The following is a 16672-nucleotide window of genomic DNA, read 5'->3' as shown; positions in this document are numbered from 1 at the left end:
CCCTGTCAAGCCCACTGACCTTAGTACGCTGAGTTCTCTGCAGGACTACCTGTCTGACATAAAAAATTGGATGTCGATAAATTTTCTTCAGCTCAACTCAAATAAAACTGAAATCCTTGTTATTGGGCCCCAACACATCACTAAACAAATACTGCCATCCACTGGTAACCTGTCACAACATATCAAGCCTGTTGCACGAAATCTTGGTGTCCTGTTTGATAGCAATTTATGTTTTGAGCAACATATCACTAAGCTTGTCCAATCATGTTTCTATCACCTCAGAAATATTGCAAAAATACGATCTATTTTAAATCTTAGTAATGCAGAAACTGTTGTGCATGCTTTTATCTCCACACGCCTTGATTATTGTAACAGCCTGTTCACTTGTCTTAATCAAAAAACTCTGACACGACTGCAGACTGTACAAAACTCAGCTGCTAGGCTGTTAACCAGGACTAAGAAGTATGACCACATAACACCTGTTTTAGCCTCTTTACACTGGCTCCCTGTTGGTTTTAGGATTGATTTTAAGATGTTGTTGATTACTTTTAAGGCTCTTCATGGCCTGGCCCCAGATTATATTTTAGACCTTGTAATCCCTTATGAACCTTCACGTAGTTTGAGATCTTCGGGCAGGGGTCTCCTGTCTGTTCCTGAGTCTAGGATGAAAACTAAGGGGGGCAGAGCTTTTGCTATCAGGGCCCCGAGGCTCTGTAACAACTTGCTCGAAGAAATTAGGTTGTCTGAGTCAGTGTCTTCGTTTAAATCTCGTCTCAAAACACATTTTTATCTGAAAGCATATCCTGATTTTACTTGAACCGGCTGTTTATTTTACTGTTTATTTTATTGTTTTTCTGTATGTCATGTGTTTTATTTCTTTATATTTCGTCATTCACTGTGTTATTTTATTTTTCTTGTTGTGAAGCACTTTGTACTTTGTTTTGATAAGTGCTCTATAAATAAAGTTTTATTATTATTATTATTATTATAGTAGTAATAAGCCCATAAAGGCCTAAAATACATTCAAGCTGTGTAATAACATGAATATTTTCACAGTGCTTCATACACTGAGCTTAGCACTAAGTGTTTTTATCAACTCATAATTGAGAGTGGGTTTAGTAGGCAATGACATTATTTTTTCTGAAAACAATTTGAAAATATGCATCAAAAACACTCTCAGCTGCTGATGAGACAGAACTGAGTCATCAAATAAAATCTGGCTCAAATGCTACATAAATTAGATAAGACTTTGGACATCTTTTGGTCGACACACACGGGAATCTTTAAAAACTGAGACCCAGAATTTGAGCTCTCAGTCTGACAGTGCTCCAGCTAACAAGGTGTCTATCAATGCCTAGACTACCTCTCCTTTCCCAGCTCTTATTACCACTTATTAATTTGACTTGTCACTGCCTCCAGGATCTTTGGTAAAGACAAGACTGAACGATTGGCACCACTTCCACCACCACCACCCCCAATACACACACACGCACAAACATGCCTCCCTTATCAGCAGTATCATATCCATGGAGAGTGTGATTAACACTTTGCGGCACCTCTCTAAAGGTCTCCATTAACAGGTGAGAAAGACAGGTAGACAGACAGATCACTGTTGGCCACTAAATCTATCACTATGATGTCAGCCACAGGAAGATTACTGCACAATGGCCTCTACTTGGCATTTGGCACACAGCACATTTTACAGGATTTACCACAACTCTTGTTTTCAAGAGCCCATATCAGCCCACTTTGTCACCAGACAAGAAACAATGAACAGAGCTACCTGGCCAGCCATTTCTCCTCCCCTTCACCTTTCTATTTTTTTTTTTTACTTTTTCCCAACTCACTTTTATTGTATCTTAATTATTAATTGTCCCCTTTTGTGTTGTTTGTTTTTCACTCTTTCTCTCTTTCTCTTTGCCCTCACACACCAACACATATTATCTCATACCACTTACCCAGCTGAGTGAACCTTACTGCACCTAGATTCGACAATGGTAATTGCCTTGCATTTCTGGTTAGTTTTTTCTTGTTTGTGTGTTCTTCCATGTTTAAATCACACTCAATACATGTGACACACTCCGTAGTGTTTGATGTCAGTGTCTCTCTCTTGTCTTTCAATAAAAAGACCCCACATCAACACTTCTCCCCCCTATAATTTTATCTTATTTAATTTTTTTGTATAAATTATCTTCACTGTATCTAAGAAACAAAAAGTGCAAAATGTAAATTATTGTGGAAATTTGACTGTAAATCTACATACAATTCCAATATTGTTTCCATGTACAAATGTACAGGCATTATCTGCTACAAAAAATGTGGTGATAGAGTCACACTTCAGTTAATAACATTAACCATTAAGCAAAGTAGCCTGATATTACTGTACTTTCTAAAAGAAGAGGGCAGATCAAGAGTCAGGCAACAGGTCCTCCAAACTGTTTGTCATTGCCTTCCAAAATGACCCAGATTAAGGTTTTTTGACATGCCACCACTATATATCAGGTTTGGTTAAGTTTAGACAACTAAATCTTTTTGGTTGAGATTAGGGAATAATATTGGCTATGGTTAAAAGAAACCAACATTGACTGTTGTTAGGAAAAGATATCCTGGTTCAAATTTACACACTTTTTAAAAATAAACAGAGGGCAAAAAGTCAAAAGTCGTGCTGGATAACGCAAGTTTGAGTGAGATCTTGGGTTGCGAAAGGTAATAAGAAGGTGAAGAAACCTCCAGTGTCCAACTTTGCCCTTTATCCAGACGTCTCCCCAGATCTCTTTAAAGTCATAGAAATCATCACAAAAGAAATCCTCAATTTATCATTTTTTGTTGAGTGAGTTTTTCAATACAGACCATTTATTCTTCCTCTCCTCTGTTCTCCATTGTCGAAACAGGTCATTTTTGTTTTACAAAGTGCATGTTTATTTGTATCGTAGAAAAGGTTTCAGTCGTAGTCATCTGGACACTGTTTTCAGAATCAAGGCGTTTGGCTCCCATCCGGAAGTCATTCTCAATTGTGAATGACTTCCGGATGGGAGCCAAACGTCTTGATTCTGAAAAACAGTGTCCAGATGACTACGACTGAAACCTTTTCTCTGATAGAACACTCCTGGACGAATGAGGGACTACACCGTCCATGTTTATTTGTGTTTATGCATATATTTGCATGCACATTCTCATCCACTGATAGATTTTGAAATGGTTATTGAATAATTAAGCCTCGTTGTCAGACCCATTCTTGTCCATTTATGCAATTGAACGAAAACACAATGTGGGGAAGGAAGGTAAACACATGGGAAAGGAGTGGGAAGCAGAATTACCAATACACACATTTAACTCAACACGCACACACACACACACACACACACACACAAACGCACACTTTGACACCCCTGTTGAACTTCGCAGACAGGATTTAGTGGTTTTCTGTGGGAGCGCTTTGATGTCCTGCAGACAGCAGTACCGCCCCCTATCCTCCAACACACACACACACACACACACACATACATGCAAGACCAAATTGTCCACCTTGACCCTTAGCTCACTTCGGCAGTCATTCAAACAGACAGACAGAGATACAGGCAAGACGTAGAGGAGGAAGATGCAGAGAGTAATTATAAAAACACAATAAATGAGTGAAAATAAACTTTGAGAAGCTCTGCATACATTGTAGTTTTACAGAATAACCTTTTGTACTAAAACACAAGCGCTTTGTTTATCCTTTGAAGGTATCTACAACAGTCTAACAGCTGCTGCAACAAATGACAGAGGATCACTTCACACACTGTTTTTGGTGTGTTGAAAAACATGAACACGCATACAGAAGCCTTTCTGTCAGATACACTCAATTCAGCCTGAAAGTAAGGACAGAAATTGGGTAGAGGAATTTGAGAAGAGAAGAGCAGGTGGAAGCAGGAAAAATACTGGAGTGGCAGAAGAGACATCATGAGATAAATGTGATGGTTTTATAGTGTCCTTATTTCCTCCTAATATCTTCTTTCAAGGAAAGGACAATAAAGAGAAGAAAAGTATTCCTATCTTTCTGTGTGGCTAAACAGCCACAATATTACAATAACTTAAAAACCTGTCCTGCGTATGAATGCCTTTAGAGGGCACCTATGGCAAATACATATTCTCAAATCTCAAAATCTCTTATCCTAAATTTACCTTGTATGTCTTCTCATAAACCTGCGTTTTTACTCACATTATACTTGATTACATTATAAAGTTTTTTAACATCATTAAGGATTTGTTGCCAGTACCCAAGTCAGGGAGGAGTAAGAATGCAAAAGAGCTCAGCGTAGAGCGCTGCTGAGAGACTGGGAGAGAGAGAGAGAGAGAGAGAGAGAGAGAAAGCACACCCATCCTGAAGTGAGCAAAGCAAACTTTCAAGAAGAAAGTCGCCCAGATGCCACGCGTGGGAGGCAGCCCTTTATTTATTTATTTCTGTTTATCTGGCTGTCAGTAATTTATTCTGAATGCGCTGTTTAAAATACTGTTTCTCCCTCTGTCTCTCCATCTCTTCCCCACAGATTAGAGGGGGGCTGCGACAGGGCTGCGAATTCCCTTCTCCTATATTGTCTAACAAATATCTAAAAGGGGAGGCAGAGAGCATAGCGGCTCTTGTTCTTTCTCAAGCGCTGAGCTGAGACAAAGAGGTGTGGTAGGATTTGTTGCTGTATGCTTGCACCTGTTTAACAGTCGGAGATTGGTTACTTGCGCAGTGGGTCGCAGTACAGGCAAAAGCAAACGGGAGCATGAACACAAACAGACCCATGCACGCACACAAGCGCGCACGCACGCGTACAAAAACGTGCAAACAGTACTCTCACCACAGGTTTAATTTGCAAAGATTAAAGTCTGCAGCGTGTTAAATGTCGCACACACACACACACACACACACACACACGTAAAAACACCTGGGAGTTTGAGTGCTTGGCTAAGTGTTGTTGTGGCCTAGAGCATACTGCCTGCTGTTTCTGCATCTCTCTCTCTGTTTCTCTCTCTCGCATACACACACACACACACACACACACACAAACAAACACACTGAATCACTCACAATGAATGATGGCATGACACAAAGCCTGATGAAATGATATGTAGGAGCCCCTTCGGAGCACAGGGCTCACCTACCCCCCCCCCAAACACACACACACACACTCTCAAACAAATGAAATCTCATCATATTCAGATAGAGAAGAAAGGATTACCCGCGGCTGATTGCTGGATGAGAACATGTAGGAAGGGAATTGAATCCTCATTCAGTAGGTGTGTGTGTGTGTGTGCCACCCTCTTTCTTTGACCTCTCTGTGACTTACTTCCCATTCAACTCAAATGGAACAGTTTTCCCATTTCCCATTAAAGCGAGACAACAAATGTCATTTTTGGGTATTTGGGATGATGGGTGTGTGATATAATACTGTGTGTCTGATGTTATACCTCAGATAAATAAAAAATAATCTTAAATGTCAGCAGTTTACATGACGGGTGCTTAATTCAATGACACATCCCCTTAATTGAGATAGTTATTGTGAGTACCTGACTGTGTGAGCCACCAACACTTACAATGTTCATGAGTGTGAGCAGGTACTTTTGGACATGCTCCTTCCCGTGAAACTGGACCACCGAGTCGTCGACACCCAGCAGCACCTCGATGTTGTAGGCCCTGTCCAGGCTCTGTCTGCGCGTTCGCCCCGCTCGCGTGTGGTTGATGCTCTGCTGCACACCGCGGTACAGAGCCTCCAGGTCCATCAGACCACTGAGATCAGCACCTGGAGATAGAAAAAACACACACAAGTTTTGAAATGAACAGGGATGAAAAGTATAAAAAACTGGCCCATGAACTCTGGAAAAAAAGACCCAAACTCCCTTCTTTTCTATTTGGAAACTATAATTGATTGAAATGTTGGTGTATGAATCTCATTAAAGAGCATCAAACAAATTCTATGTAATTCTCTACAAGGATAGGGTATTTTAATAACATAAGCAGGTAATCTGTGATAAACTGCAACCAGCCAGAAGCTTGGACAAGCACAAGGTCAGCCAGCATTAATCAGTGGATTAAAACTGAATTATATGTTGTCACAAACCAATTTTTTACCAGCTGAGCTAAACTCAAACTAAAGCAAGACTCAGGCTTAAACATGCAATCTCTGCAGATCTGTACCATGGTGGCACATTGTGCATTAACCTTCTTTTACTGGAAAGAAACAATTCACAAATGAACTTTAATGATATATACATATATAAACCACAATTAAGTGTGTCCTGACATTTACCAAACCTAGGTCATATTGTTGTGTATTGTCCTGTTTCTTTACCATTACATCACTGAGCAGACATTTCTTTTTAATCTAATTAAGTTTGCATTCTTTCAAATCTGCTCAGCTAGTGTGTGTCTCCACATGTCTGCCTCTCTACAGTGTTAGTGTTTTGAGCACTTATGGTGTGTGTTTAACGTGTGCTACACATTAACATCCATTTGCACATGTGTACTTATTTGAGCACTTGCATGTTGATGTTATTTGCTTTCCAAGACACCAGTTGACAGAATCAAGCATGTGTGTCTCTTGTAACCGGTGGTAACGGTGCGGCTATCCTGCACAGATCCTCTCCTAATCAACCAAATATTTCTACTCCCATCTGAATAAAAGCAGCAGATGGTGCTTGCTAAACACATGGAATAAGACAGCTCCCTCACACAGGGGCTGCCCACCCTGCTCTTTTCTTGGCTTTCTACATGCTGGAAAAAATGCAAATTACACAAGAAACTCAATTTAAGGTTATTCCATCGGAAAGTGGGCAACCTACAGCAGACCTGATTTGTTCAGGTCACTAATCACTTCTCTTTTGCCTACACAGGTACGTCAGACAGTGTGTTGTTATGTTGTTTGGACATTTTTGGATAAACTGCAGTCCTGACTCCTAAATGACTGCATTAGGTTTTAAGTGTCTAGTCTGATCCCGTTTCCTTTTTTCTTGGCAAAGAGTCAGAGTTAGTGAGGATACAGAAGATAAATCCTCCTGTCTCCAGAGCCAAGGCCATCCTTCCCTCACTTGCTGTCCTCCCTCATCATCTCCCCCCTCCCCGTCATCTTCCTGGTATGTAGACACAGCGTGGCCTTGCTTGTATGGAAGCCATGGAAGGCAAAGTCATGCAGTCTTGAACATGTGGTCTCAGTGGATTCAACAAAGCACTATCCTCCCTGACTCCAGCCAAGGCCTCCCACAGCCAAGGATGACACACAACACAGCTCATGGAGCGGTGTGTGTGTATGTGCAAGTGTGCATGCAGGTGCTTGTGTGTGAGCACTATGAGGACAAACGTTTCCAATTGGGCTATAAATCACTGTTCCAACAGGAACTTTAATTTAGTTGTAGCTTGGGTGCAGGGCCGACTAACTGTAATAGATATGCTGTTTTTGACTGTGGAGCTTTATTTGGAGGTGTTGGGTGGTGAGTTGATTCAACACGTGGCATGAGGGGACAGTTGGAGCTCCAGTGTTTTGACACATACAGTTGGAGCAAGTGTCGAGTGGAGGGAAAAGAACAAGATGCAAGAGGAAGATACAGGGAAGACAAGGGAAGAGAAAGAAAGATCTGCCACCTTATCTCCCAATCAGCAAGGGGCATCCCGCTTTCCCACTCCCTCTTATGCAACGTTTCCAAGGCAACGGGCTCATGGGTAAAACAACGACCGCGTGGCTAATATTGGCTCCTGAGTCGCTAGCAGAATGAATCTGGAAGTCTGAATATGATCCCATATCTGCCCACATTCCAGTGAGTGACAGAATACCCACACAGAAAGGGAGAGAAACAGGGGGGGGGCAAAGATGGAGACTAATATAGAGAAAGACAAGAGACTATGAGAGGAGAATTTAAAGATTTCTGCAGCACATACTTTTGTTCTGTTTCATAGATTGTCTCTCTCTCTCTCTCTCTCTCTCTCTCTCTCTCTCTCACACACACACACACACACACACACACACACAGAACATTTCTTCTCCTTGTTAGTAGAGCTGGATTTAAGGCAGTGCACTTCACAACAATCCTTGGCTCTTCCTAGTTATAGTTGCCTTTAACGAGCCTGATGTCATAACCACACCATCTGCTTTTAAAGACAGGTCCAGATATTTTTACCTTTTGCTTATGTAATGTTGAGAAAAAAGACACTATTGTGTTCTCACTTTTAACTCTGCGCCTTCGCAAAATTACATGAGACAATCTGGGGACATTGCATATAAGGGCCACAGCTGTATAGTAAGTGGAAGGAATAAGGTAGAGATAACTCAAAGTGACACTGGCAGAGTGGAAAACAAGAAGTTTCTAAACCAAAGGTTGGAAGGGGCTTGACCAGGTGGTGAGCTCTAACTATTTAAACCTCTCCATTTCATTGCACCTCTGTCCTTGCTTACACTCTGCCATAGCACTATTTTTCTCTCGCTTTAGCTGTTTTGGAGCAAGTCTTTCAGAGAAAACTGTGGAGGAATGAGGTGCAAGGGAGATTGAGGGAGGCGGTGAGGGAGGTGAGAGGTAGAGCTGAGGGGTGTGATGGATGAGAGAGAGATATGAGAAGAGACCAGAAGGACCTTGGGTGTTGCGAGTTCCGCTTCAAGCCATTGCAGTGATAGAGAATATCGCTCTCTTGTAGAGCATACGAGTCCGTCTGTGTGACTGCGGGCGAAGCATCAGGGTGCAGTGCCGTGTTTCTCACAGCAATAGCTTTCATTAGCCTCTGAAATCTAACTGTTATCACTCTCAACCTACAGAAAGGGGATTGATCATAACAATGTTCATTTTTCCTTTCTCTACGGAGTATCATTTTCAGTCCTCCCACTCCCCTTACCTGCATGCACACACACAAAAACACACACATGTCCCCTCCTAACTGAAACTTTCCTTTTCCTGTCCTACCCACCCATTCTCAATCCTCATTTACATTTTCACACTCCGGTCTGTATCCCCATATACATCGCCCCCCTCCACCTTCACCATCACACACAAACACCCCACCCTACACTGCACACCTCCTCACACACACACCACCCCCTCTCTCGCAGTTTTCTCATTCAGGTGGGGTATAGAACACAGCCTTATTAGGAGACAAAGGTTCTTTGTCTTTCAACCTTTGCAAAATGTCAAGAATGTCTGGTTGCCCGCTGAATACGAGGTGGGGGGAGAGGGGGGTTGAGAGTATGGAGAGACTATAAGCCACAACAAGAGAGAGAGAGAGAGAGAGAATGGTGATGATAATTCAGGTCAAGCCACATCTTACTACTGAGCAGTGGTCTTTGGTTTAAGGTGACTGTTCAGAAGTCAGGTGTGGCACATCACTGTGCTCCGCATTCAGGAGCTCTACTGTATAATGACTGGCTTTGACCTTTTAATGGTCACTCTGGCCAGCCTCAAGGTTGGTGTGCACCAGAGTTTGTGTGTGCAAACATAAGGATTTGGATGAGTTTGCATGTTACAGTATGTACTGTATGTTTCATGGGCCTCCAACACAACAAAATAACTGCCACTTATTTGTAACACAGCATCTTGTAAATGGTGATTTATGTAGCAAAGTAGACTCAGTAAATCCAGTATTTACATAGAGGAATTACAATATAGCGAGTTATACAATATCATATTGTAAATACACACACACATAAGAGACAGACACATAACCACATGGTGACAATACATTTATTTAACTGGGTTGGTTGGCTGGCAATACATGCTCTTTTATAGCAACACCCCGTTTACTTCTAAAACAGAATAAAAGAAACAAAATAGCAGAAACAGAAAATAAACAAGGAGGCCAATTATTGAGAATGGTCAGGCCAGGTGTATGGAGGTGAGAAAGTAAGCTGCGCTTGAACTTCTTTCTCTAGCTCTCCTTTGTTATTCTTTACACAACTATTTCTGCCACTTTTCATGTGGTAAGGTCTTGACTTTAAAGTGCATACAATTAAGTCTTAGAAAATAAAGCTGGTGTTAACTTGAGTGGATAAGTGCGGTTAGGGCTGCTAAATTACACAAGATTATGTGACTTAAATGCACTACTATGTGTTTATTTGGTATGTGAAGTCTTAGAGGAAAAGGAATAATGATAGATTATTTGCTGTATTAGTTGTAGAGATGTGGAAGTTATTTGAGAAATCTGCTTGTTTGTTTCAGTTCTTACTGTGAAAAGGTTGCCTATTATGAAATAGTAATATAATTATGATATTAATAGCATGAAAATTATTTGCATACTCAAATGACTTTGAGGGTGTCTGCCTACACACACAGTCTTCCCTCGGGAATGATTAAAATCTTTAGTGTTATTGTGTATTTTGGTTATTTTTCTAACACAGTGCTTACTTAGTGGCAGCAGGCAGGAGGGGAGATGTTGAACTCGTTAGTGCTCACCTGAGTTCAAGGCTGTCTGTCCACAGCGAGGCACAGTTATCCACACACGTGAACTAATTTACTTACAGACACGTCTTGGCCACATAGCTCAGGGCATGGACATTTTGTCTCCCCGGAGACAGCTTTATGGGCTGTCAAGGTGATGAGTGTCTCGGAGGCCGGACTGTTAACGCTGTTGCTAGCATCTGGGCAGGTAGCAACATGCCACACTGTCCCACACAATGTCCCCATACTGAATGCTCATTATTTCTAAGCTGCTACTATATGACAGCTGTAAAGGCTACAGAGTGTGGAACACATAGTGAACTACGCTTCCCATAATCATACTGCCGTTAATTATTTAGACTGGCAATCAGCAAACTAATTTTACATGGACAGCCCCCTGAAGACCATAATAATTATTCATACATCAAGCACTGAACTTTGCCCATTCATTAATAACTGCTTTAGATTAGGGCTGTTTATTTTTAACTGAGTTCTATAATGCTGATGAGATGTTTTGAGTGGTCGAGGCTTGGCTGTGAGTTTCATGTCCAAAGATCCATAATATTTAAGATGCATTATATCTATCTGTGCTCCCTGAAGTGGAGTAGAGGACCATTTTTAATATTGCATGAAGCAGCCTTTTTATAATCAGAAGGCGAGAGGGCCACCTATCCTCACCGCTGCTCGATGTGTCTGTGTGGATTTCTGGTGGTTCAGGAGACAAGGCAACCTTTAGCTCTCCCCTCTTACATAACTGTCTGTCTGTCAGAAACACACAGGGCTGTTGGCTGCTGGGGAGGTGATGTGGTGCACACTGATTCCCCCCTGTGTCCTGCTGTACCACGGTTTCATTAGCCGAGCTGAGCCATTTCTTCATAAAGTATATAATGTATGCAGAGTTATCTACACATTCATAATGCAAGGCCACCAAATAAAATAATCTCTACTGTGGTTTGACATAATTCACACTCAAGATTGCCCATGTTGTCACAAATGAGCCTAAATTGAGTGGTGATATTTCTCACGAGCCGCAAGGAACCCAGTGAGTGCCTCTTGTCACATCAATAATTGCAGCAAAGAAGAGCAGCCCATGTAAACATCGCAAACACATCTCAAAACACAGTAATCCAATCATTGCCATCCACAGAGGCAATATTGTTGGCAAAGATCAATCATGTCCCCAAACTCTCTCCCTCTCTTCGCTCTGTGGTTGAATCGACGGAGCTCGATGTAAACTGGAGAGCCTTAGTGTCCAATAAGACTGCAAAGCCAGGCTGATATAGGGCTTAATGCAGGTCTCATCCAGTCTGAAACTGACCTGTCTGAGTGCCTGTCTGCCTGTCCTTCCCTGTGTCTGTCTATATCTGCCTCAGAAAGCCAGACATTTATAAAGGTCTCTTATGAAATCAAAAAGTATGAAAACATCTCCAGCCATGACAGGGCATCAAAGATAAACACATAACAGCACCAGTATGCAGACTACAACTTAAGCAGACAAGGCTCGTTCTTCATATACATCTCTTATTACTGTCTTATCAAGCTTTAAGAAAACTTCTACAGCTATTGATCAATCTTACTGGAAAACGGTGTGTGCATCAAGAGGGAGATAAAGAGAGAGAGGCTGACAGCGAGATGCAAGGTCCGGCTTCAAGAAAATGATAAATCTCAGCGAAGACAGCCTCCCACTGGCTTGAAGGGTTTGTGGCCCCCTTGCCACCTCTCTCCCCAACCCTGCAACCCCTTTCTGCCTGTCACCTCTCTCCTTCTGTAACCTCATCCTATAATCATATATATCAACTCTGTCTCCTAAAAATATGTTCATATACGACTCATTTGTATCAGCAAATACGTTTTGTAGGAAGCGTCATGCTGCCTGGATTATATTTTCATCAACATAAAGAGGAAATGGAACGTACCTGCAAAACCATCACTGTCAGCATATCTCATTTTTCTTTTTAGGTCTATGCTTGGGCAACCCAAAAGATTGTGGTCTTGGTAAAACTTTTTTGCTAAATTTTGACTCCCTTTATAGGCTTTTGGCAGATCAATTTGTATGTGAGCTGTACTATATGTATTCTAGGACAGCTTTTATGGGAAAAAAAAGTTTTAAGCAATTTAAAAATGTTTTTTGTTTGAGCTGAAGGACTCGTTGACTTTTTTAAATATTTGACCAATGCGATAATAAATTTTTTTGGCCACTTGGGGGCAGTGCAACAAGATGTAAACACAATACTGACATTGTATCACCTTAAAAAGGTAATATGGCAAACTAGTTAGCAAACAGTGGCTTATTTATACACCCAGCAAACAGAGAGCAATATTAGCATTCTTTTAAAGAATGTAAGTCCAATATTCACTTCTACCTCAGCTGTGCTCTTTGGTTTTTTAGCTGTAAAATATTAAGTATAGCAACGTCCTGTGCTTTGTACACCCAACCACCCAACCTGACCTCTTCCCTGCGACTTCTCTGCAGTAAGGGAATGCCATTCTGTCTGGATTGGAAAACCATTACCAATCAAAGTAATCTAGACATCAATTACATTGCTTCACAATTGTATTTGGCAAAGCAAATTTGTAATCATTTTTAGAAGCCTACAACCATACATGCTTTTATCGCTTACTTCTGCTGCTACCTTTCCTCTGTTTGCTCTTCACCTCTGTCCTCTACCATATTCTACATAACACTAACTGGCTCATCAGGCTGCAGTGGGTTGACAAATGTGTTACTGATTGGTTACAGATGGACTGCATGTTTACTTTTTTTTTACTGAGATGTAACAACTGTATGTATCTTATGTAAAAAGACAAAAACAAAATAAATTAAAACTCTTGTGTCTGTTCCTCGTTTCTCCTGTCCTCCCTGCTCATAACCTCATTTCTCCTTCCTTCATCCATAGCCCCAGGAAATGTCCTGTCCTGTCCTGTCCTGTTCTGTCCTGGCTGTGAAGTACTCAAAGAACAGCCAACGCCAGCCACCTGAGACACCCAGCACCACAGTTATTATGACAGGCCAGCCAGCCAAACATCTGTCAACTTGAGCACTGTAGGGATGGAGGGAGAGGAGGAAAGGGGCCAGAAGAGGAGAAATATAAAAGTGGAGAAGGAGAAACATGGCGGAGACAAGATAAAAAAAACCCTGAGGTGAGAAAGTGAGATAATAATGAGAAAGTTGAATTTGGGCATAAGGTTCAAACCATCCTGTGTAAATGATCAAATGCGCGCTCAAGTTGTCCTATAGAATGTCAAATTGCTTTGATGCCTCACTAAGGTCTTGATTTGATTTTGGGAGCATGAATAGAGGGTAGCATAGCTGGCCATAGTGCAAAATCAACAAAAAAGTTTTAATCTCATTAAATTCTTTACTTTTTTTTTGCATGCATGATTCATGCATTTTGCACGATTCTCTTTTCATTTTGCAGTTCTACATTAAAGGGTTTTCATTTTTTTAATTAGCACCATTTGGCAGCTTGGGATGTCCGCTGATTTGTAAAAGTTTTCTAAAACTGCCAAATGACAATCAAACAGTCGATTAACATGCTATAAACAGGACTCATGGCATGCTAAAATATACTTGGCAAAGTGCAAATGGCAATGTTTTGGTGTTAATGCTTCAAATTGCCAACCTGCAATCAAACAGAGATGTCAAACAAGGTGTGTCAACAATCGTGTCTAATGCATTTGGCCCTTCAGTCAAGGTACTATAGTCACTCCTTCTCTTTGAGTTCATTCATATCTCTACATCACTCTGTCTTTCTCATATTTTTCACTCATTATTAGTATTCAGATTTTCTGAAGAGAAAAAGTCAAGAGAAGAGAAATGATTTGACAAGACAATCACAGGTGGACCAGTAATTACTTGTCCCATAGGCAAAGCAGGTGGTAACAGCCAAATAACAAAAGATACTACAACAGTTCACCTGTGTGAATTGCTTACATAAATACCAAATGACCAGGTTACAGGTGTCTGACCAACGACCACCTACAAGTTTTCCTTTAAGTATCCTTCTCTCTTTACATTCATCTCCTTTCCTACGGCCTTCATTTCCTCTTTTATTCATTAAATGTACCTTTGAAAGTGCTTTTGAAAGGGTAGATATGGAGTAAGAGGGTGAGAGAAAGAGAAAGTCTATCTAAAGGTGTGAGACAATATGTATGCAAATGCTCTCTCTAAGAAGCTCACCAGCAGAGCCGAGCCCAAGCATGCCTGCCATGGGGCAGCAGGATGAGGATTTATCATCCAATATCACATCATAAATGATAATGATAAACACATAAGCCAGGCTGTAACATAGTTATACACCATCTCTAACCTAGCTACATAAACAGGGTAGTAAATCAACAGAGATATTGTAATATATTAAAGAATTAAGGCGTGGAGTACTTGAATACACAAAGACTTGGACACAGGGAGGTGAATAAAAATAAAAGTGTTTTGGCATTTAAAAACTGGCATGCTATTACACCAGGAGTTATTACTGCCTAGTCGGCCCACAAATGCACAGACGGTGTTCTTTTCAATTGCACAGTGCTCGAGCCAGACGGGAGAGAATTAATAAGGCACTACAGTGTATCGGTTACTAAATTGGCAGTGTTTCATAACAAAGTCTTTCAGAGCAATTATCAATTAGAAACAATTAAAAGAGCCATTCATCATTCTTACAAAGCCGGCTCCGAACAGGGAGCAGCACTGACAGAGAAGCTGATAAAATATAATCAAAACCATAATCAGCTAGCGCTCTTTAACAGAGGCTAATGTTGACAGAGCCGAGGTATGTTTATGTAAAGATCACACCTCCAACTAGCTCCACTGGACAGAATGCTGCGCACGTCCATCAAACAAACACATGGCCACTGAAGCAAAATCTGTGCAGAAAAAGTGACAACACGGGAGAAAACAGCATAAGAACAGGCTTAAAGTCAAGCTGCGAAGAAGCTTCAAAACATGCTAGAGAAATCACACAAACAAGTCCATCCATAGGCCCTTGGCAATCATCAGTACGGCATGTGTCTGCTTGACTTCGAAACCATGTACTTGTCTATCTGTGTGCATTCTGTTGATTGACATACAGTTTCCTGTGTCGCTTCTTTCCTGGAAAACCCTCGCCAAAGCTTCCCATATTAATATCCAGATTATCACTGCAAGCCCTATCCCATACACAATATATCTCTGCACATCCATCTTCCCCAGCTCTCAGTCCCCCAGAGGCGATCGTGATGGCGCAGGGTGAGGCTACACCCCCCCACCTCCCAAGCATATGGCTAATCAATGCAGCCTCTTCCGTACAAAAGTAACTCTATACTTGAGTAGGGAGGATAGGGGAGCTACCAGTGCGGCCTCCCTGTCTTTCTATCCTAATGAAGCTCCCAGGTAATCAAATCACTGTACACACAGGCAGATGGCCAATAAGGGAACAACCACCGGGGCTCTTTGATGGGATTACGACAAAGTTTTTAAACTTACAAATAAGTGATTTATCCTCGCTCTCTCCCCTATTTAGCGTAACCAAAACTGATTGAACATGGAGTATGAGAGTTTAAAATGCTCAATGTGTCATTTATTTCAGAGTGCCCTTTACATCACTATCACTGATGAAGTTTGACAAAGAGACGAGGAGAAAACATGCTGATCTCTGCTGAATATGGCTGAAGATGCATATTTATTTGCTCGACTGGACTAAAGTTGCGAAGCGGGAGGAGTTATTTCAGGCATCCAGGGTTTCTGGAAGTAAAAGTCCTGTTCATTCTGTGCATAAACCAGGCAAATGTCTGCTGTGAAAAACGTCTGTGAATATGAACAATAAAGGAACAATAAAGAATCAAGTGCTTTGATGCTAGTAACGCTATCAAAATTCCGGTTAATGCAATTTATTCAGAAAGCAAAACGACATGTAAAGTACAAGATGGACAATGGATGGATTGAAAAAACTCTGGATCTAGATAGAAAGTCAAAGATAAACTGTGTACATACAAACTTCAGGAGAGTTAAGTTACGTACGAGTTAAGCGAAGGGAACTTAAGTGACTATGACACATTTTGAATTTTCTAAAGCTCTGATTTCCACTTCTAACTAATTTCTTCAACACAGCAACGGTGGCAGAGGCTCATAGGTATCAAATGCTTCAAGCAATTTACCATATACCAAACTGACAGTAAAAATAGAATTTCTCAGAAACGAAGTTAACATATTTATAACCAATGTATAACCTTGAAGGTAACAGTAAAACAGCATTTAGAGCTTTTGTAGCTTCTGTAATGTGACGTATTTCTGAGTGACACAATATGTGGGCAGTGT

At 41.1% G+C, this 16672-nt stretch overlaps 1 protein-coding gene across 3 annotated transcripts in view; it reads right to left on the bottom strand.

The window, feature by feature from the left end:
- LOC122880386 (A disintegrin and metalloproteinase with thrombospondin motifs 2-like) overlaps window positions 1–16672 on the bottom strand; it is a 120152-nt gene that overhangs the window by 24672 nt on the left and 78808 nt on the right. For all 3 annotated transcript variants that reach the window (XM_044205451.1, XM_044205452.1, XM_044205453.1), the window contains exon 4: window positions 5566–5771. In XM_044205451.1, the coding sequence (XP_044061386.1) occupies window positions 5566–5771 (206 nt within the window). The remainder of the gene's footprint in view (window positions 1–5565; window positions 5772–16672) is intronic.

The sequence above is a fragment of the Siniperca chuatsi genome, linkage group LG8 (assembly GCF_020085105.1).
Source record: "Siniperca chuatsi isolate FFG_IHB_CAS linkage group LG8, ASM2008510v1, whole genome shotgun sequence".
Taxonomy (NCBI): Eukaryota; Metazoa; Chordata; class Actinopteri; order Centrarchiformes; family Sinipercidae; genus Siniperca; species Siniperca chuatsi.
This window is presented reverse-complemented; position numbering and strand designations above follow the sequence as displayed.